Genomic DNA, 24,023 nt, shown 5'->3' on the forward strand with positions numbered 1-24,023 from the left:
TGCAGTCCAAGTGTTGGTAACCAGTAAAACAAAGGCACCAGATTTAAGTAAGCATAGGAAATCATCATGAAGGGTAGCTCTTTGCTGCTGGTCATCATTTTATCCATCCTCTTAGAGTCAATTGTAGAGCTCATGTTTAGCGATATTACAGAATATATTAATTAGCTTTAGACCCTTTGTGTGTTTGTAACCCAGAATATTTGCAACAACTTGAGAGTTGGAACTTGCAGGAATTTGAAGTCAATGCACAGATCCTACATGAGATACAACAAGGACTGTCAAAACAGCCAGCCCCTAAAATAAATATTATCCCACTTTATGCAAGGTGAGTCTATGTGTTCCCCAATAGAACAACCCAACAGAACAAATTTCAGAGAAAATTTACTTATAGTCTCACAAAACAGCATTAAATTACTTTGTGGTGGAATGAAAATGTATTATGCACATTTAGTTCTCTTGTTCATGTTATCCACAGCTGAAGTGCAATTGAACTAGTTGTCTCTATAACTTGAAGGTCACCCTCAAAACATAAAACTTAATAGTCCAACAATCAAATAGCCACAACATTTTGAAAAGACTTCTTAATTATTCTGCTCTTGGTAGCACTCTAACACTGATGATCCCATCTTTAGAAACTTATTTTCAGTGTTTTCTGTATGTGATAAAAACCCTAAAAATTTTACTGTAAATTGTGTCACTTAGTGTTACATGATGTGTGTCTTACAACCATTAGTGTTATTTGGAGTTATCTTTATTTAGAAAAATATTCCAATTCCATGCATGAATGTTTGTACAGTTTTTGATTAGGAAGGAAATATCTACTATATAACAGATGAGAGAATAGTTATATCAATAATTTCTATTAGGAAATCTAAATATATTAATGTTTATACATAATATATGTTTGCATATGTAAACAGAACTAACCATGGACATCTATTTTGCACTAACAAATTTTTCTTTATTGATGTAATAATGAAAATAGAACTCACTCCATTTAAACACGAATGCATGAGGCCAAAATTTTGTTTATGGTGTACATGATGTTCATGGACTGTCTGATTTCATGAATCAGTTCTGATACTTTGATCTTTAGTCATGTGGCTTATTTGTAAAATCAGCATAATTCTTAAAAAAAAAATAAATAATTATTTATGACTAAAGTTTCTAAACAAACTTTGCATTTAAAGTAATCACTCTGGGTAATTTAAATACAATCTTTCCTGTCAATATTTTGTATTCATGAGAAAAAGAGAACAATTACTTTATGCAATGAAAAAAATCACAGTCACAGACTCACAGAATAACTTAGTCTGGAAGGGACCTCCTGTAGATCATCTAGTCCAACCCTGTGCTCAGGCAGAATTAGCTGGAGTAAGGTTGCCCAGGACTGTGTCCAACTGGGTTTTGAACTTCTCCACAAACTCTCTGGGCAGTTTGCTCCAGTGTTTAGTCAATCACTCTCAGAGTGAAAATGTAAGAATATTCCTACAAGTATGGATTTCTTTTCTGTTAACTTCAACACAAAGTTCAGAGAGCAGATGCAGACAGAGATGACTTAATTAAACATTTTGCAAGCGGAGCACATTTAGGGTTTTTTTGTGTGTGTGTTAATTATTTGAAAAAAAAGGCTGCTAGACAGTGCATTAGAAATTATTGAGTCATTTGCATTAATAAAAATAATGTATTTTAGAAAAATGTGTAAAATCTTCAAAGGGTGGAGCCATTTTATTACAAAGATGTTTGGAACGTATATGTAATTTTTTAGTGTACTCTGCTATTTCGTAATTTCAGTCATCAGACCTTTGCAGCTCCTGTGTTTTCTCTTTTGCATATTCCACAAGAGCTAACTTCTTTCCTTTCTGTCATCTTTATAGAATTCTTTTTAAAGAGAGAACTAGAATTGTAGTTTTCATCTCTGTTTTATGACTCTCTTCTCCATAGCAACATTTACGTTTCCTCTGACTGGTATACTTTGCATGCAATGCACAGTCTATCCTTGACTAAAGTGCTGTAGTTACTGCAAAATATGTGGTAGCACAGTAAAATGATTATGTGAACAAAGAAGGATTTGGTATTGAATCCCTTGAAAAATGAAGTGCATTTTCCTTACAGATGTTGGCCTAGTAAGCTGCAGGTTAATGTCACTCATTTGATATTTATACGGAAATGTTAACATGAACATCCTAGTAGGTGGCTGAATTTTATTTCTTTCTCCATGTATGCATATAATTATCTCTCAAGCCTCTAGTACTTGCATGGTTCTAGGAAGTGGAGAATAAGTGCATAGATTGTAAAAGAAAAATTGTCAAAAAATGTGATATTTAAATGCTGTATCTTATAGCAACTGAGTAAGTAGATTTTAAAGCAGAAAATTTATATTTCCTGCTAGAAATCCAGAGTTTGAATGTTCTTTCTATTCTTTACCAAGTTTTTGCCATTTTGGGGAAAAGCTGTGGAAGCCTGCCTAGCAATGTATGAAATGCTTTCCATTTCTTTATACGTGCAAATAAACCATTATCTACCCCTACATTTAATTATATTTTATGATGCCATAAACTAACAATCTATATTATAGAGTATCCGGCACAGGTATGCACTAAGAGTTCTAGTCTTTCTTTGCCTCATTCTTTTCTGAGGAGCTTCACTGACATGTGTGACATCTTCATCCTTGCTGTGGATTTAAGTACAGGACCTACATGCTTGCCACGATATTTCACATTTTTCCTGAAAGTGTATTTCCAAAAAGTAAAATTTCTAATACATACATTCAGTGCCAAATTCAGAGTCAGTATGTGATGTGTACAGGATGAATCTAAACGTTGCAAACCACCATAAACTTAGCTATGCATAGATGTTAAATTTGTTCCACCCCAGAAACTGTACTATCAAAACTGATGGCTGTACTATCAAAACTGTATTCATACTTGTTGATTATTTACTGGCATGTTTGTACTTAATTTTTATTGATTTGTATTCTATCTGATTATGGAACAATCAAGGCAGTAGTAGGGTTGTTAGTCTTTTTCTGAGACTAGTGACATTTATTTAAATGCTTTGGCAGGAGAATAGGACTGTGGAAATGAGGTCAGTGAATATAAGGTTATTTATTTTTGAATACTTTAACATAAATACACTGCAATAGTATAATTTTTTGACAAAGATAATTTCATGCAATCATTAGAATAATAGAAAATGGAAAGTTAATTTCACAGTGGTTTATATTATTTTTGTTTCTCTAATAATAGAAATCATAGGTTATTGGTGTAACAAGGAACTGTTGGGTATAGTTTAGTCCTGCAGGAGATATTTTTTTTTGCTATTCTTCAAACAAATGTAAAGTTGAATTCTGATCCAACAGAACAATAACTTTATAATACTAGTCTCTTTTTCTTTAAGAATTCTAAACTTGATTTCTTGGAAGTCTAGGACATACAGCTATACGTTTTGAATAAATTTTTGAAATGGCTATAAAATATTTTAGAAGTGTACAGCCTTTTTGTTTTGGAATTATCATGGAGTCATTTACAAAATCAGTCTTTATGAACTTCTTTTGTTAAGGGTGAAAGGAGACAGAGTTTTATGAGGTCTGGCATGGAGTACTTAGCAGAACTACTGGTCCTGTAACATATGCTTCCTGCGTCTAGAGACAGTATTTCTGATCTATCTATGGTTTTGTTTGTTTCGTTCATGTTGACCTCAGAGTTATCTGATCCAAGAAGTAGTGCAACATCCTTGATGCTGGACTCCTTTGCCTGTCTTGGTTTGTTTTACCACGTTAGAAGTGTCTATAATTTTTCCTTTTCTGATAATACCAAACACATTTCCATGAAGGGCTCAAAACAATACTAGATTATTTGCAAATGTGGAAAGCATGACACTGAGTGCAATAACAGTATTGGGAAACCTCCTACAGTTATTTATTCTGTGTTATATTGTGTGACAGGACCCCCGGTTGACCTGAATTTAGAGGTGGAACTCTTAACGTGTCTTACTGGAATCAAGCATACTGTGAACCTCGAGGGGCTTGCAGCCTTTGAAGGGTATTTTTCTACAATACAAAGTAGAATAAGAAAATTTGTTTGGTAAAGAAAATTTGGGTTTTCTGGGAAAGATAGATTAAAATAGAGTTTGAAAGAAAATCCCCTTCCCTTTTCTTCGCTGTGTCCTTGCAAGGCCCCATGCTCTAATCTAGCTTTTTAACCTATCCATTTTTTTTAGGTTGCAGCAAAATTTGCACAGTTCCATCAAAATCCCAAAGTCCGCTTTTCTACATCAGAAAATCCTCTCAGGTTTCCCCTGGTGCTTATAGGTCTGCAGGCTCCTGTCCCTGCCATACCTGGCTGTACTGCAACAGCCTCTTCTTCCTCAGCAGCTGTGCGGAGGGAGGTTACACTTACTTCCGTGGGAGGTTACACTTCCGTGCGGAGGGAGGTTACACTTCCGTGCGGAGGGCTCCTCCTGACCCAGCCTGCAACAACCAGGAGACAGCAAACGGCCAGACTGCCTCCCCGCACCTCAGCCACGGTCATTTTAACAAAACGTGTATTACCCAGATGTTAAACTAGGAGCAAGGAAAATAGATATATGCCCTCTTATGTGTCTTCTTCAGAGACAATCATTAGAGGGAGGAAGAGGCAGTAATGGAAAACAAATAGGAACAGGAGGTACTTTGGGATGGCTGGAGCTGGATAAAGACACCAAAATGGCATGGTTTACCATAGGTGCAAGTAGAATAGAAAGATCTGCAGTGCTTTTTGAGGGCCAGGGAAAGATCACGTAGTTTACTGCGAAACTGCCTCTTGGCAGTGTATAAAGCGAACCACAGGAATCAGAGGTACCCGCTGGGTTTTACACAGGGACAGGCAGTTTTTAGACTATGCAATAAAGGGTTAGACCGAAGGACTATTACTGTTATTGTTAGGAAAATTATTTGTTTCCTATGGCCTCCCAGAAGGGGTAATGTCAGACAAACCTCCATAGTTTATTTCAAAGGAATTTGTAGCAATTATTATACCGAATTGCTGACATATAGGATCTTGTAACAGCCAAGTTTCAAATCAGCAACAGAATGAAGATTTGTCTCGCTGTAACAGACTTTTTTTTTTTTTTTTTTAAAGGAAACAACTGTGAACCTGGATTTTTAAACTTAGGTGAAAAGTGACAAGAATGCCAGCCCAGGAAAAGGCATAATGGGATGTAAATCACATCTGCTGACCCTTTTATTCTTAATCAAGAAGAGCTTTGCCTACTAATATTTCCGAGCAAGGAAATAGTCTTGATTTTATAAAAGGCTATAGATGGGATTGACAAACTGAATTCAGCTACACATAATATAGAACTCTGATTTGTAAAGTCTTATTTATGTCCTTTTGAAAATAATCTCAGTAAAAGCAATAGGGTTAGTTTCATATACAACAGTATGTAGCATCTAGTTTCTGTGCTAATTATTAATAGGAAATCCTCACTTGGATTCCATCTGACTAATTCCCTCACATGGCAAAACTTGACCAAACCATATGTATCTGAAGGGATGTGCTCAAATAGGAGTAAACTCAAGTTCTGAAAACAGTAAAAATTGCATCAGAGAGTACTAATATTTGTATAAGGATTCAACTTAAATTTGAAGGCCCAGTAGAGCATTGTGTGTGTGCATGCATTTGTGTTTTGAGTTTTTATGTTTGTTCAGGTTTTTAATATTCTCCCCCCCCACCCCCCTTCTTGAACCTATCTCCACTGTATGTGGGCTATAAGCTTTCTAATTTAGTTTGAGTATTATCTGGAAGGAAGTATTTCTGCAGTGATACTTCTGTACCTAACATTGCATATGTTGCCTTTGATGCCTTGACTGTACTTGAAGTACTGTTTTGTAGAATATGGCATACAAATTGGCTCATTATGGAAAAGTATGAGTTTGCTATGCGTAGTGGGCTTTGGCAAACTGTAGAGTTCTTTAGTATTTATTCCAAAGGTGGAAATTTGGACGTCATTCTTTACTGCACCTGTCTTTATCTGAGATACCAATGAAAAGGTTCTTGTAATTTTTACATGTATTTAGCAAGAAGGTGGCATTAAAAAAACACCCAACCAAAACCCCAAAGCACACACGCACAAAAAACAGTTAGAGGGAAAACTAGTTTCAGTGTTTCAATAGGAAAGTAAAAAATTCGTATTGCAACTTTCTCCTTTTGTTTGAATGAAAAAAAGAAAAAGCTTCCATTTATCAAAGTAGTTAACCAAGTTGAAGACTAGTAAGTAGATAAACATTCAGAAAAGCTTTAAACTGCTCTAAGTAATGCTCTAACTTGTTATACAGGATTTAGCTCATGTATTTACAGTTCATCAGGTATCTGCAATTTCTGCAGCAACCCTTCTATATCATTCTATATAATCAGTTATTTAAACAACAGGTTTTGAAGAGACACATGTAAGTCATACTTTAATGTGACCATGGCTTGTATTTTGCTATTGGATCATTCAGGTTTTAGGATGAAAGGATTTTACTTGCAGCAATTCTCCCTGCCATGGATTTTGTTACATTTTATATTGTGAAGACAGAGAAATTGTGGCTGGTTGCTTTCAGTATTTGTGAATTAGAGAGCACGTGACAATTCTCTTTCATGACCTATACTAATGTGGACATTAGCTTTTAGCAGAGTACTATATGGAAGTTGTATTTTCTATCTGTTTTAATTCAGAGCAAGGACAAAAGGTCAGTCAGAAGCTCACTGGAGATCTTGAAGGTCTTTTTGGTATTGATTCACCTGCCTGTTTCTATGTTCAGCTGATGCCTGTAAAGAAACAATTTGTATTGGAAAAATACATTTTCTGAGAAGGTGGATTTAGCACAAGGCTAAATTGCTGTGTATAGTGGATTTCTTTATGAGTATGAAAGTTAGAGGAGAAGAATTCAAAAAAAGGGAAAACTGTATTGTGCCTGTAATAGGTTATTTTTCTGAGTTCCTCTCCGTTACCTACAATGGGTTTTCTTCTTCCTAAAGTGAAAACAGAACCCATTTTTCAACTCCTGATAAATAAGGTATTTTATATGTAATGGAGTCTACTCCCTGCTCTCTGTGCCTGTTTACATGAGTTGTTGCTTATAGTAAATACTATGCATGGCTAGGTACTAGGTATGGCTAATCTTATCTAAGAACACCTGTGTGATATAAATATGCATGTATGCATAAACACCTTTTATTTGCATATATGTACCTAGAATCATACTTGTGTTTACAGTACAGAAATGTATTGTCCTGTGCATACATTATTGTATATTATGCATATATGATAATAGGTTTGCATAAGCAGTCAATAACTTTCTATTACCATTTTGTTTTTCTTTTCTCTGTCATAGAGCATACAACCTTCTACTTCAATATGATAAACCGCTTTTAATGTCAATTTCATTCATAATAAGTGTAGGTTTACATGTTTTAAAACTAAAACTATCTTCATGTTGAATTATATATGTGTATAGGAAGATGGAACTACTTCAAGTGTGATACCACATCTGATGAGGAAACAGTCCCTCTCAGTATTGTGGTATTTAACACATTGCATGGTGCTTTTGTGTTACTTAGTAGACAAGCTGTCAAATAATAAAATAAGTTAATAAGCTTTCAATAAGTTGAATCAACTGGCAATGTAAACCTAGTTTCTCTAGTTTCTTTCCTTTATACTTTGTTTTATATTATGTTTGTGATTTTCTGACTACAACAGCTAAAGTAGCTGTTCAAATTAATTTAATGTATAATGATTGCTTGTTCTGTTTTGTTGTTTTCCAGCTCCCTCAGGCTCAAAAGGTAAAATACTTTAATCAAATCTTAGTCATTCAAAGTAGTCACTAGTCCTTCATGTTTCCATGGTGTTGTGAGCATGGTATGGTAGTGATCAGTGAAACAGTTCACCGTGACGGGGGCTCTGGAGGTGAGCAGCAAGAAGGGTAGCTGACATGAAGGCCAGCTAAGGTACTTGCTGAGGGCAGCTCTTCAAACATATGAGCTATTTTAACATGATAGGCATATAGTAGCCTACAACTTTAAAGCAACAGGGAGACTATTTTATCAACAATTTGAAATAATAGTAAGGATTAAAAAAAGTCACCCTGTTATTCCCTGTGAAACATCTCTGGATCATTTTGTCTCCATTGTAGAGGCTGCAGAACCCATGGTGTAGCTGGTACCCTTTCACTGCTCCCCACTGTATCTGTCAACACACCTTTGAATACATCCAACATTTGCCTTCTCTGATAGGTTGCATACAGTTTTCATATAACATGCTCTTGCCTTTAAACAACTTCTGCATTGATATGGTATGTTACCAGAGTCACCACTGCACATCATGATAGCACAATTGATTGTGGCAAACTCGAAGAATTGCTTGATGCCTGTTGCACCATCCGTGTATATTTCACAAATGTAATTAAAGCTTCCAGAAAATAGAAAATCTAGATGCTGTTTTGTAGTTAGCGGTGAAAAATATTAACATGAAAAAATGAATGGAATATACAGGGAAATTGCAATACTCACTTGTCCAAGTCATTCTTATTGTGCTAGGTAAGGCACCTTTAAAAAGAAATGTCATAGCAATTAATCAGTTAAACAACACTGTTATTAACAGTCTTGGGTGATGGTCAAAGTTCAGTTTTTAATGAAAGCTATAGTTTAAGTGATCTTCAATGAATAGCTTTTGCAGAATCCTGAAGGCATCCACAGAACTCAAAACTTTGAAATGATCCATTAATGTATCTCATCCACTTTTTAGTTTAAAAAGCAAGAAATATGAGCATGGGAGCTTTTATTTTTATGATGCTATGTATGTTTGAAATTTCCTTGCTCATAGAGCTCAGAAAATTCTATTTCAAATCTGCAGGTAATACACTATTTTTGTGACAGCGGACTATGTCCATAGTTTGTTCTTACATTTTGATAGTTGCAGAGCCTACCAAATGTGACATGGTAACAAAAACTTGCTTTTTTTTTCTTCTGGAAATAGATGGTTTAAAGAAATCTTTTGTTTACAGCTTCCTGGAAAAGTAGAAGGACTAAAAGACTGGCTAGACTGGCTAACTTTGGCTTTCTCATGTTCACCTGCTTGTCTAAAAGTTTATGCCAAAGGCTTCTCTTAACAGTTGGCAGAAAGAAGAAGAGAGCGAGGCTATAATATTGCTGGTGCAGAAAGATATAACCAGTCAGGCCGTTTACCAGATTGTGTCTTTATACGCTCTGATGTCCACAGTTCTGAGTTATTAAAAAACGTTGTGGTAAAAATTAGTCAAGTTCGAGTTTAGCGAAAAAGCACACGTTTTTCATGGAAGGTCAAAAATGCCAATTTTCAGTGTGTTTAACACTTGAGCAAAATAATGTAGAACTAAGCCACGTATTTTGTATATGTATGCATAATGTCTAGTTGACTGTATACTACTTTCATGCAGAGAAAGAGGAGAGGGCTGGGAAAGAAGGAATGGGATGGGGAGGGAAGACAGGTACAAGTAATCCAGAAGGGCTTTTGATAAATTCAGGTAAGAAATAAGTCTTTTCATAAGCATGGCCTTAGAGCTTATGAGCAAAACAAGAGAATCTCTTGCTATCTGCAAGGTGAAGGGAAGCAGCACAGGGCTGATGCACGCCTTCATGAATGACTTAGTCACTAGCGTACATGTTTTGCCATATGGTGTCTGAACTTGTACTGTATTTTTGTTGGAATCTATGTATCATCTTGCAAATGTTTTCTCTATAAACATTTCAAACAGTCATGTCTCTCTAAAACATGTTCACTTTAATCTTTGAGTGATCTGAAAGAAAAATGTGGCATTCAAAGTTTACCTTTACTATTTTATATCCATTATAAATACTTGGTCATCTTGATGAAATGCATTATGTCTTTTCTGTGAAAGACTGGCTACAGTCTTCTCAGCGTTTAGTCAATGTTCTACGGTGATTAGCTATTGATTTTGAAGACCTGTAGGTTTTCAACTGTCTACAGCAGTTAAATTACAATTAAAACCTGTTAGTGTTATGCTATCTGCTCTAAATCAAATTGTTGCAAATTCAGAAGTGGAGTGCCAGTGAAATGAAGTATGAGGAGCTTAAGGTGGATGTCTGTTGCACCATGATATTTGTCTTGAAAAGATCTTTGTGATATACCCTATACTTAAAATAGAAAATACCACAAACCCCTCCCCAAAAACTCACCATAATTTCAGGTGGTAGAGATGCTGATTTAACATGGTTATGTAGCTTTCAGAAGAAAATATGTCTAGAAAGGTCTAATGTATCTAAAGGAAAGAGCCATTAACCAGACAAATGGAACAAATTTATGTGAATTTGATATGTCCTCTATGTTGCTTTTCTGCACGTTTTTAGGTAACCATCCCACAGGGCTCTGAAAATAGTAATAAAATAAAGTCATCAAATTTACCAATTTCCAGACTTTTTCAGTTTGGCTTCCAAATGACCTTTATCTTTGAAACACTTTTAAAAAGCAGCTTTTGTATTCATCGATGAGCAAAAGCTATTCTTCCTTAATAGCTCAAAAAGGTGTTTAGTTTCCTAGTAAGAAAGCTTTACTTGCTTCCTTGAGCAAACACAGCAGGATTCAAAATCTGTTGTCCTACTCCTGCTGTGATGTTTTATTCTACTTAGCTTGTGTGAAGAGGTAGACGTGAATAAATTAGGCACACAAATGAGAAGCAGATAGTTGTGTTTAGGAACATTTAGGAAAGTTTTTTTAATGTTTCTCTCATGAATGGAATCGTATTTCCTCCATATAGAAATGTTTTGATATTTGTTGCCCAAAAGTTCCTGACAGCTTTCTTCTCTCTTTCTGTGTTATCCCTTAACTTCTGTAAGTAGTGCTTTGCCCTCCTTTTATCTTGATGCTATCATCTTTCAGCCATTTGGGAGCATCATTTATCATTCCCTGCATCATTTACCTTCTTATACTTTGAATTGTTGAATTAACTGTCACTGGGAATAGAAAATAGAAAATTTGCAAAGCTGCTATTTCATTGAAGTGCATGACTAGTGATTTTAGCATTTTTATAAAATTATAGGAGTTAAATTGAATCTAATGAAGTACAAAATAATGATGAAGTAAACATTTTGACCCTGGTTAGCATTCCTTTTGACCTGTTTCCTGCTGACGAGAGGCTATTGGTTTTCAGTTTCATAATGTATATAAAGTTGAGTGATCCATTCAGAAAGCTGCATTAAAATTTTCACTTTATATGTCAATTGCAATCTTAAATTTAGTTTCCAAATTTCTGTCTCTCACTCAAGAAGCAAGCTGACTTCTAATAACAATTTTGAGTCAGCAATTTACAAATTTTAACTAAGTAACTATTTTACAATACGAGGGGTTTTGCTGTTTCATTTCTTTGTGCTAAACATGGAAATGTCTCTCTAACTTTCTACACTCACACAGGTTCCCATTCTGTCCCAGGCCATAATTTGAATCTAAGCCAAAATAATAGTTATTCCTATATAAAACACATTTAAATGGTCAATTTCCAATTCTCTGACACTTCCAGCTTGCCTCATGACTCTACTCCGCACGCAAGAGCGCAGTAGTCACAGAAGAAGACAACACCTTGTGAAGCAAGCCGATGTGGAGTGGGGATGGGAAGAGGGGAGGTGGGTTGGGAGGGTGGCAAAGTTATAACAGGATAGTGAAGAAAAACGAAAAGCTTCAGCATGCACCTCATACTTCAAATACATCCCCACGGAACTGCTGTCTGTTGTGGGTAAAGTTTCAGCGGCAGCATTGTGGCAACCACTTTCAACACTGGTGCCTTGTCTCAGAGGGTTTGCAGTGTTCCCATGCCCCACAGTTTCAGCCCACTTTCAGTCCCCCTGAATATAGCAATGTTTTTCCCCTACTTTCCGATTGTTTTTTTCACAAGGCTGTATAGGCTATGCCGGCAGACCTTCTCTTTCCTTGCTCAAGTCCTTTAAGTCCTATTTCCTTCTAGGTTTACAGACCAAAGGTTCCTGTGTCAGCATAGCTGCACAGCCCTCCTCAAACAGTTGCTCAAGTGCCTCTGTTTAGCCCCATCATATCTCCTAACCTTGCTTCGGTTTTGGATTCAGAATGTTAGCTCCAATTTTAAGCTCTGACTTTGCTAATGGCCTTATGGACCTTTTCTGCATTTTAGCCTGTTGGTATTTTAAAAAAAACATTGTGGAATCAAAGCTCCTGTTGTGGAATGGTGACAAGCCAACTAGGAATGCTGTAGATTCAGGGAAATTAGAATTCTTATTGGGCTAGAGGTTAGTCTACGAGCAAATTTGGGCATTGTTGTGGTTATTTGATAGTTTTCATGAATCAGAATTGGTGGGAGCTGAATCTGACTTTGCTTGACACTGTTTGCTGCAACAGATATCCCGTTCTGTGGAAATGCACTGCAGTTATTACACACCAATATAAGTGCAAAAATGAGGAATATGTCAAGCAACAAAGGAGTTAGTGTAAAAAAAAATTCTTATTTTGTTTTGCTAGACATTGTTTAAATTGGGAAATGGAGATTGAATAGAATTAGCACTATGGAAGTTAAATTCTGAGCTGAATAGTCCTGCTAGGATTTCCTGATATATATATATATATATATATATAAAAATAGAGATAATGAATCTGTATTAAAAAAAAAAAAAGATATTTTGAGGTTTCAGATCTAATATTTTCTTGGATTAATATCTTTTTAATATGGTGAAAGTTGGTGAAAAAATTCTAGAAACCCTGACACAAGTTGTGGTTGTCTAAAACACAAAGTCTAAACTCTGAAAGATAATGGAAAAAATATGAGGTTTAGATTTCAAAATTTGTTTCCTTTCTGTGACTAGTTATAGTTCAAAAATTAGCAACAAAAAGTAGAATTACCCCATCAAATTTGCCTTTTGTTTAAATTAATTTGTAGATTGTTTATTTTGCCTTTTTTTTAATTCATCAGTAACACTTAGGGAATATGTATATTTAACACAATATAAAAATACCACTTCATAGCCAGCTAAAGTGAAACAGTATTGCATATTGTCTTTGAAAAAAATCAGGAATAGCATCTAAAAAAGGATAAGGGCTTTGTAACTGTCCTTACTTGTTCTTTCATCTCAGGAGATATCCACTGGTCCGTCACTGGCAGAGCTTGGCTTCATTATAATCATTGCACAATATATGTAGACAAGAATAATATTGTATTATCAGTAATAGATACGGACACGGCTAACTCTGTGTCAGAAATTCTGGACAACCTACTGTAACTCTTCTTGGCTATACACTCCAAAGGAAAATGGTTCAGGGATCCTTCTCAAATTCCTATTGCCGTAATGGAAACATATAAGGAAATGGATATTCTTTCCTGTATATGTGTTTCTGGAGTAATTCTGGAGTCTGCCTTAATCTTTGCCCTGGGAGATGGATGTAAGTCCTAGATGTCAGGCTAAACTCTCTTTGGTTTATATGCTTCATGTGAGAAGTAAGTGGATGCTTGTGTATTTATTGTTTCTGGAGATTTATTTGGGGTTGTTCTGAGGGGCGTAACCCTGTTCAGCAAGGAGTTAAAGGGAAAACTGTAGCAGTTAAATCTATTTCTAACAGGAGTTTTTCTCCAAATATAAAACTATTAGTGCTAGGCATTACAGATCTGTGACTTTCTCAGAGAGTAAGTTCTGTTTCTTTGTTCTAAACAGATGAGTCATTTAGACTGAGAAAGGTTTGTTACTGTTTGCTAAGCATTTTATCAGACTGAGCGTCCATGGCCCTTTATAGATTCTTGCCTAAAACTGTTACCACTAGGTCTTTTCAATAGAACAACTTTCTGGGGCAAACCACTAGACCATAGATGATAACTTACAAAATCCTGGGATCTAGTTGAAAACTCTGTGTTTTCTTTGGGGGTCTAGTTTTAGTTTTTCTTGCCAATGTCATCCAAAGTAGCCTTGCAATTCGGAAACAAAGCATACTGCTGCAAGTTGGAGGAACTACAAGAACTTACTTTTTTGCAATACTATTAGATGAACATGTTGAAAATGAATATTCCGTAGCATAATTCATCCAAACTTCAAATGAACTGAACTCAAGCATTTAAATACATGTATTTTTACTCTACCATTGTAATTCCATGTTTTAGAGAGCCATAGGAATAATAAGTTAAACTACCTGTGTTTATGTGAGGATATCTTTCCAGACTTGAAGGAATAAGAAACGTGAGGGGCTGTACAGTTCAGTAGTCTCCCATAAGCATGTATACCCATATGCATGAATCGACACACATTTAATATTTCACTGAACCAAGTTCCCATGAATTCTTGCACCAATTTCACATTTTTGTATGTTCATTAGCCAGTCAAGCACTGTCAAATCACTGGCATTTCATAGCTCTTTGAGGCTAAAGTAACCTTGTATTTTTCTCGTAATGTGGCTTAAATGGTGGCCAAGTTCCGCTTAAATATTCCTAGAATCACCTGACAGAAGAGGTCTGCTAGTTTCACTCATGATGTAAAAGAGATGGGAATACCTTCTGCTAAGGGCAAGAAGGAAAGAAAATGAATTAGTGAAGATCTTGAGTGGAAGCTAAGCTCAGAAAGAAATTAAATTGAGGTTTGTTTTGTTGCTTTTGGTTTATTAATAAACCCCAGAAGGAATTATGTTATTGTGAGTTGATATTCTTAGCAGAAGATGAAATTTGTAGTGTATTCAAATGTAGAACTAAATCACAAATTAACAGCTCAGCAGAAAGGTAGAAAATGGAAGAATTTTTGAAATGGCTGGTGGAACAACAGCTGCTGCAATATGAAAACTTAATCGTATACTGGCAGTGCTGAAAAAGAGATGCTCATTCAGCATAGGGAGGAGTCCTTTTTTCTGGTTTTCAGAGGAGAAACTTGAATATGAAAAAATACCTTACTGCGAAGGAGCTCTGCCTGTGTATACACGGTTTGCCTGGGTTCCGAGGTTCCTGTACGTAGCGTGCCTTTGCCGCAGGAAGGACCGTCATGAGCCTTCGCGTTGCTTTCACATTACCGTGGAGAATTTATTCAGGATCAAACCACTGGTGTACACAGCAGAAGCCACTCAAGTCTCATACATTGCTGGGGACTCCCAGACACATCCACTGGTCCTATTCTGTGTGACGAAAAAGGGAGACCAATACTAGTCAATAGATTAGTCAGACCAGTAGAATAGTGAAGACTAATGAGGTTTGAGAGAACTGAATTTAGAGAGGAAGCACAGACTGTGTTTATGAAGGAAGATGCCCTCGTATGTAAACTGGCATAGACAAATCCATGTTTCCTCTCATGAAGGTATCTTCCGGATTCATTAAGGGAGACGCTGATTACAGCACTCATCAGCTGTAGTCCTTAATCAAAATGAATCAGTTGGAGAACAACATAATTGCATTCGAGCAGAAGAAACTGAACTAAACCTTAGGTAATTTTTTTTTTCTCCCTGCCCCCCCCCCCCCCCCCCCCCCCAACAGGGACGACTGTGTTTTATGAGGCAGCCTACTTCCCCATATTACATTCCATGCTTGAAAATAAAACATTCCAATATTTGGATGGATAAATATTTTTTTTTAATAAAATGTCTTTGCAGAATTCCTGTGATAAGGTAAACTCAGGGTTTTGTTTTGAAATGCATAAGGCTCAAGTAAACATGCTAATTTGGCTTTTGGAAAAAGCAGGAACTTCTTGCTATTCTATGGGGAATAAATATCTAACAGAGTAAGGAAAATCTGAAAGGACAGGCACTTAGTGCCATACTGCATGTAATCAGAGTTCTGTATTGTTTAGCATGAAGATGACTTACTCTGCAAGAGTGGATGCTTGCTGATGTCAGACATTTAAGATGGTTAGTGCATTTATAAATACAGATCTAAATAAATATAGGAAAGTGTATGTAAATATAAGTAAATATTTATTCTATAAATATAAATAAATAATACAGGCCTGGCCCCATTTGCCTTTTCAGAAATTACTCTCTAAGAAAGTGACTTTGGTATCTGTAATACATTTTAAAAAGCCATGAGTAATTTATTGCATGTTTTTCCATTTTTATTTTTCTGTCCAAAATTTTTGGATCCTTATATTTATTTTCTCATTTAATTTTCATTTGACTAATTTTAATTTGCTGACTGAAGCATCAGACAATGCCTTAAGCACTGCTCTTGAATTCTTATCTTTTATTTGTGTTAGTTTCCATCTGTTTCCAGTAATCCAAACCCAAGAATTTGGAGAAACTGGAATTCACATCCACTTCTGAAAGTACTTTCTTCAAAAATTGCAAGGGACCATAACAAGCTAGTCTATGCAGATATGTTTAAGTAGAACAACATTCTAAGTTAGTGCACAGATACCATCACTGGCCTAAAACTCTTAAACTGTTTTTCAGTGATTACTTTATGGTTCTATTTTGCCAATATTCCTAAAAAGGCAACAACAATTAATAGCTGTCTGGAATTTTCAGAGGCCTAATGAAATTAGATGCCCAATTCCTGGCAGAGGTCAGTGGTATTTGGAAACTAAACTTCCTGAAGCACGTTTGAAAATTTCGTCCCTAGGAAATGGCAGCAATATCTAACAAATCCATTATTTGAAACTATTTTTGTAGTATTCCACCAGTTTTGATTTGGTTCCATCTTTTACCCTGCAGGATGTTGTACTGAATCTGGGAAGTGTTTAGATGCATTTCAATGCTGCTTCTTATATTGTTTAATTTTATAGCAAAAAATACTGAGCAATAAAATGTTCTGAAAGGCACTTCAAAGCACATACCTTTTCCTTAGTTCACATCTGTTGGTAGCCTGAAGTGTTGGAGCTTGCCAGTGGAATTTTTATTTTCCTGGAGGGTTGGGGATGAAGCAGCTTTTGTTTCCTTGCCTTTTTCTTGATATTATGTAACCACTTGATGGAAATAAAAATACAGTAATTCATATGTTGCTAAATAGGTAAGAGACAGGACTTTAATGTCAGCCAGAGCCTATGTGTGTTAACTAATATGGTGTCCCAGGTAAAGAATAAGCCTAAATGCTTATGAGGGACATAAAGATAGAAGAAATAGAAAAGAGCTTGATTTGTTAATACTTAGAATGATGTGCAGAGAGACGTTCTGAAACATTGGAAAAAAACCCCAGTATAGGAGTAGAAGGGAAGAAAAGAAACAGAGGGTTTTCTTTGAGAACAGAATAAGAATTCAAAATAGGGTGTTGGCAGAATTGAAAGTTAGTGGCTCTGCCACTAATGAATTTCCAACATTTGCGTGAACTTTGGTCCAAATTAATCCTTATTTGTGAACACAATTGATCTGCCAGCAACATTTTGTTTCAGGAGAAACTAGATACATAACAAACATAATATTTTGTGTATATATTTTTGTCAAACCTTACTCTTTGTTTCCCTTGAACCCCACCAAACCCCAGAATATGTGGGGTTAGTAAGGATGAACCAAGTAAGCTTAGCATGTAGCTTTAAACAATTTTGAATCAGAAGACTGTAGAGAACGATTATGCCACATAAAGCATACCTTTGTAAAAATGGCAGTAACTATTAGTATTAGTTACTCATATTAGTTACTCCTAAGAGACTGGAAGGACAAAATTGGATAAGGTACAGCCTATTTGAAGATTAAGTTCATGGTGCTTCACTTTTCAGTCATTCCCAAGGACTCTTCATTATATGTAACTCGTCACCATCCATCTGGTGACGTTATTGCATTATATTAGGATAAGTATCATTCTCTGTATTTGCCAGTAACACTAAGAAAACTCCTGGTTCTATGTGTAACCAAGTTATTTGTTGCCTGCTTAGAAAAATGCATTTTGTGCTTATTAAAAAGGAAATTTTAAAAAAAATTACTGTTCAAGATGTTTCTGGTAAGAAATATTTGACTACAGGTGGTTTTTTTTGGTTTTCTTTTTTTTTTTTTTTACACGCCTACATAATTCTTTTCTGAGCCTATGACTTTGTGATGTCCAGTTGATGAGTTTGGGAATCATAAGGATTGTCTATATTTTCTTTTGGGGAAAAACATAATAGTTGAGTAACCAAAACATTTATTACTAATTACACAATAATCTGAACTGTTAAATTTAGTACAGCCATTCAGAGACTATCATTATATATTGATTTTGTTATTCTGAGTTTGTGATATTTAACATTTTTCATTAAGCATTAACTTCTAATTAAGTATTTGCTGATGATTAAAAAAAAAATATCCTAGCCAGTCCTGAGGATATCAGTAGTACATGTTCATTCTGAATGTAACTAATGCAAGTTGAAGTTTTATCAGTGATTAGAGAGCATATTACTGTTTTTTTTCTCAGAATCACTGAATTTTTCAAACACTTGCATGAGGTGTTACAGAGTTCTGCTATATGTAAGAAATTGTTGGACTTGCAAAGCAACAATGCAAAATACCTAGATCATGGCTTCCTTTGCAATTTATTAATGGACTCTAGCATTAATTGTCTTAGCAGAAATACCCAGTGGCTAACATTCTACTATTTCAAAGTATTTCTGCCAAAATGTCATTGCCCAGGGAATAAAGCTGTGCTCCTCCCCAGCAGATAATTCCTCACGATCTAACCATTTTTGTGAAGCAAATACCGCAGCTTGAGTTGGTCACTCAGTGAAACATCGCAAATACGAGTCATCTATCATCCAGTTATTTGCTGACTCCACTTACGGAAGTGGCCAACAACCTGTTCATCTGCCAAACAAACAAAAAACCAAACAGGCTGGACCGTAAGATTGCACTTCTATAGAAATGACTGAGTCAGCCAACCGTCAGTGGTACTTGTAGATGTAACTACATGGCAATCATTCCCTGCATGCTTTCATAGTTAGTTTTGAGAGTTAATGACCTGTTCTCAGAATTTTCCAGGAACTCCAGACTTTTTTTTCTCCATTTAAAGAATTTCAAACACCCTAAAACTTTACTGACAGTCCCTTGGCTGGCATCCTATCCAATAAATTGTTTCTAGTAATCACTTGAGAGTGAGCTGACTTGTAAAATAATACCATACTGATACTTGACAAATACATAATGTCAGAGAAGAACAACCCTGGGCAATCATATACAATCTCTAATCACTCCAAGATGTCACCCCATAATCAGCTGAATGCTTTTTCACTTCCTGGTGTACATGTGTTTGGGACTATTGACTGTCATGCCACAGAAGGCTCCTCTCCATACAAATCATGTCAGCGCGCTTAACTGTACTACTCTGGCCAAGGAGAGTAAATTCTTACACTAGTTCAGCCGCATTTGACTTTCAAGTGCCACCTTTAAACTCCCAGTGTTTTGCTGAGTTGATTTTGGGTCTTTTGTTGGTTGTTTTGTTTAATAACTTACTATTGCTTAATAGATCAAGGATTATATCAGGGCTGGAAATATCTCTTCCTATTAAAGAGGAAAACAACAACAAAAAAGCAAACGTGATCATAAGTTGGTTCCACCTCATGTCCCTATTGATTCCTTATCAGATGTAAACCTTGTTGATCCTAAGCCCCATTTGTGTTCCAGTCTGATGTCTGCAAACACTCCTTCTCACCATGAGATAGTGCCATGCTTCAGGAAACGTACTTGTTTGGGAAACTGACACCTTCCTGAAGCAGACACGTGAAGTTCTAGGTTTTGTCTGATTTGTTAATATGAAACGTGCTTCATAAAATATCTTGGGCATAACGTATGACCTGTGTTCTGAAAATTTGGGGAGTTGATAGCTGTTGCTCCATTAATAACAAAAGCTTTGTTAACAAAAAGTCAAAATTGCAGCAGTTCTCAAAAAAATGTACTAGAAATACTGCCTGAGTACAGAAAACACGATACTGATGTAAGGCTAGTAGGAGAATATCGCAGCTGCAATTGGGCATGACTGTCACCTACAGTATTTGTCAGGAAGATCATCTCTATTGCCTTGTCCATTTAGCTAAACAGATGCAACAAAGGAGACTTTGTGTTCTACAAAATCTCTAGTTGTGATTATAACTGGATATGCCATGCTTTTAACTGTTGGCTAAGCCTCTTCAACTTTACACCTCTTCCCAAATTATAAGGGCAGAAAGAGTTTAACAGTAACTCTCAGCTTCCTGCTTGAGTTATCTTTCATATGTAGCTGGTGAAGATCTACGGGCACACAGAGCAGTGCTTGCCTTGAGCATCACAGTTAGCCTTTGCCTTATGGCAAAGATACAGACTGGCCAGAGGGCACAACGAGTGAAGAGATGATAGTCTGAGCAATGGCACTCTCCTGTGGCCGATGGTAAGCATTCTCTTGAATGGAACCAAGGTCAGGAGATCTGTTTTCTCCCTAAATGGAAGAAATGTGTTGAAAACTGATGCGCAGAATCAGCTAATGCTTCATGCCACCTCTTTGTCCAGCAAACTGAGACCGGATGGAGCAAAGATGCTCCTGGGATCCTCACTGGCTGTCATCCTTTCTGCCGCTGCGTCAGCTGATGAGATCTCAGTCTGGACCAGAACAAAGTGCATGCAACTCATGGCCTCTTGTTCCTTGCTGGGAGAAAACAGCCTGAGGCAATGTTAGCAGAGCTGACGCTGGGAAAGATGTAGAACAGAGCTCCAGCTGCTTTGCTACTGCACATTCTGCTTCCACGATCCACATTTCAGCCCCTTGTATCTCTCATGGGAGACTGCAGTAGGAACGAAGATGAGGCATCTTTCCCACCAATGCAGCTGGTGGGATGGGCAGAGCTGCTGTAGTTCAGCTGGGGCTGGGGCTGGGCTGGGCTGCGCTGAACTGACTGTCAGTCTAACTACATACGCGCCATGTAGATAAAGTGCTTTATCTCATTTAAAATGGAGAGAATGTAACTGAAAAATGCAATCGCATGTCTGTAATTGTTCCTTAGTTCTTAGAGGTAATATTTCTTTTTCAAATATAGCTTGCTGATGATCAGGGATTGGTGTTGATGACAACTGTTGCCATGCCAGTATTTAGTAAGCAAAATGAGACTGTAAGTACTCAGACTGTTTCTGTCATGTGATAATGGGGTGACTGCAGTGAAGTTGCTTTCAGGGACCTAATAACATTTTAGCCAACTCTAAAGATTTTTCTTCTCCTCTTCTTACTTTGTCTGCAGTTAGTATCCCTTTGTTAGCACAAAAATGTGGACAAAGAATCCCAAAGAACTATACTCTAGAAACCATAGTAAAATAATAAAGCCCTATGCCTAAGAGAAAATCTCGGATGATGCTAGGCCTTAGGGTTTTCTTACTTCTCTATTACCTTTTCACAGCAAATAATCTATAGCCTTTCCTTCTTTGCAACGATATGCTTCTATTTCATGGACTCAGAATTTAATTAGTCATATGTATATTACGTATATATCTGTTTATCTTTAATAATGCAATAGGTTATTAAAGAAAATTACATGTACTTTCTCCTTAATTCATAATCTTTCTCTTTTGTTTATCAAACGGCAGGAGAAATTGGGAAAGAAGGGAGTAACATATTTTTAACAGTAGTTTTTAATTCAAAAAACTATTTTGCATGAGGAAGTTTTGTTGAGGGACTCTATAGCTATCAAAAGTTTGCATGCCTTTTCTATGTGAACAGAAAGGAGCAATATTATTGATTAAATGACTATTTGATCAGATGAGTTGTACCACCGTCTGCTTTCACCACTTTTAAAATAATTTTTCTGTTATCTATTCACTTCTGCAGAGTAGCTGCAATGTGAAATGAGCTGTAAGAATGTTCATTATTATTGTGGTTCTGAGTGCATCTTTTATTGTTCTTTTCAGAGATCTAAAGGGATTCTTCTGGGAGTAGTTGGCACAGATGTTCCAGTTAAAGAGCTTTTAAAAACTATTCCAAAATACAAGGTAATACACAAATGATAATATGTCCTTTATACTCAGTATTATATAATTTATTTAGTATGTTACTATTTTTTATACGGATGTAGCTCCATTATTTCACTTGTTTTCCTCAGGAATTTTAGCTCTGTAGTGTGATGGCTAAATGTCATTGGCCCTGAGATGAAGTTCAGTTTTTAACAGCAAAATTAACATGTGGCTTGATCTTCACATTTTTGCAGATCATGATGCGCTCTAGAAGGTAATATTAAGTATTGTCCGTAATAAAATCAGTGAAATGATTAAACCACACAATATAACCAGAATACCACACAAAATAACCAGAAATTCATGCTGAACATTTGCATAACTTTGTATGAAAACCATACCAAAAAATCTATCCTTAACCTTATCCTTATCCTTAATCTATCCTGGCTTCCTGCCAGCGTGTAGCCCTTCCTGTCCCAAGTCCATGCCCCAGATTGGTAATCTTTTTGAATTAAAGCAAGTGGCACATTTCAGGAACTTGAACACGTTCCTGCCTAACCAGACTAGTGATTCCTTCTCTCCTACCCAGTATTTGCTAGATATTTCCCTCTACTTACTTTTCCAAAGACAGAGACAACTCTACTATAAAATTCTTACAAAATAATTATCATAAAAGTTTTCAAAATTTGATGCATTTCATCTATTGTGAAACGTTTGTAACTCAGTAAAAGTAGGCTTCGGGCAAATACAAAGATATAATTACTTTTCATTTAAATTTGATGAAATTCATTAGTATTTCACCACTTCTCTATGTCTGGAATGCTTTACTATAGTGTTCTTTTATTCACGAATGAAAATTAAATGAATGTTTTCCAGTTAATGCCTAGCAGAATTTTTTTGCGAGACAAATAAGCACATAACACAGTACCATAGATAGCCTTTGCTAAAGAGGCCAGCTATTGGAAAAGCTACATTTTGACACGTGCCTGTACGGAGCGTAAATTTTTATGTCATACCTTCCTCTTAATTGGCTGCCATGCTCTCATTTGCTGATTTCTAACAGGGTGGAGGAATAAGCTGAGTTGTAAGTGCCTTTAAATATTCCTACGTGGTTTTGTAGATAATTCTAGTTAGGAGGAAAAAAAATCCTCCTATTGTTTTTCTTTCTAATTTTGAATACATTAGCAGTTACCAAATTATTTTGTAGATCAATATGCAGTAACTGGGAAGTTTAAGTTAAATGACAATTTGATAAAAATATTGCATAAAATACTGGCAATAATGTTGATAAGGTGTATTGGAGTAATTTCCTGGAATCCGGATCCCACTAGGCTAGACGCTATGCAAACAGAACAGAAAGGCTGTCCCAGCTGGAAAAAAGTTTGCAGACTATGGGAAGAGGCAGCAGATGACTACATCCTGATATCAGAACATGGTGAACAGAGACATTCCTGGTCAGGATAAATAACAGAGAACAGTCTCCGTGCACTAACCACCAGAGTTAGTTAACCGCAACTTATATATTACTTTTCTGTATGCAAAAATACAGAATCAGTAGAAGGTGGAAGAGAAAGGAGCAAAATTTGGAGCACTGCAAACAATCTTTGAGGCAGCCTTCTACGGAGCTACGGGTAGAGCAAGTTTCATTTGTAATGAGAAGGAAGAACAATGTTGTAGTAATGGCAGCAAGGAAGGCCTGGCTGTGCATGGCTGGCTAGAAAGGGCGATATCGCAGCGATGTTATTCAGAAGTCAACTGTGAGATTTGGACATTCTCTGAATGCAAGAACCTAGAGAGAGTGTGGGGCCTGAATAACAGGTATTGCAGCAGAGTTAGAGTGATTCAGAAAAGGAGCAGATAGGCAGGAAAATTAAAATTTCTGGTTTTGTCATATGATATTATAATTTTTAAGACTTAGTTTTCTGTGGAAGTAATATGCGATCCTCTTTCTGAATATTAGACTTTTTATTTGAAGGTACATTTTATATTGCAGGATGTAATGCAAGAGAGGATTATTGCAGGAGGCACCAATATCATGCAATACAGTTAGGTTAGTGAAATCACTTGAGTTATAACTTCCAGTCTCACATACCATAAACATTTCTGAACAGTAAAAAGACCATGCAATTGCAAGAGCATAATCACCCCTGGGACCCATTCCTGTAGAGGCAGCATATGAAATAAAATTCACACAGGAATATAAAATGATTGGTTCGAAA

At 36.2% G+C, this 24,023-nt stretch overlaps 1 protein-coding gene across 1 annotated transcript in view; it reads left to right on the forward strand.

Annotated features, from left to right (window-relative positions):
* CACNA2D3 (calcium voltage-gated channel auxiliary subunit alpha2delta 3) overlaps window positions 1–24,023 on the forward strand; it is a 479,329-nt gene that overhangs the window by 333,484 nt on the left and 121,822 nt on the right. Inside the window, exons 14-16 of the mRNA XM_049826767.1 lie at window positions 7,788–7,805; window positions 20,901–20,972; window positions 21,763–21,843. Coding sequence (XP_049682724.1) covers window positions 7,788–7,805; window positions 20,901–20,972; window positions 21,763–21,843 — 171 coding nt within the window. The remainder of the gene's footprint in view (window positions 1–7,787; window positions 7,806–20,900; window positions 20,973–21,762; window positions 21,844–24,023) is intronic.

The sequence above is a fragment of the Accipiter gentilis genome, chromosome 23 (assembly GCF_929443795.1).
Source record: "Accipiter gentilis chromosome 23, bAccGen1.1, whole genome shotgun sequence".
Lineage (NCBI taxonomy): Eukaryota > Metazoa > Chordata > Aves > Accipitriformes > Accipitridae > Astur > Astur gentilis.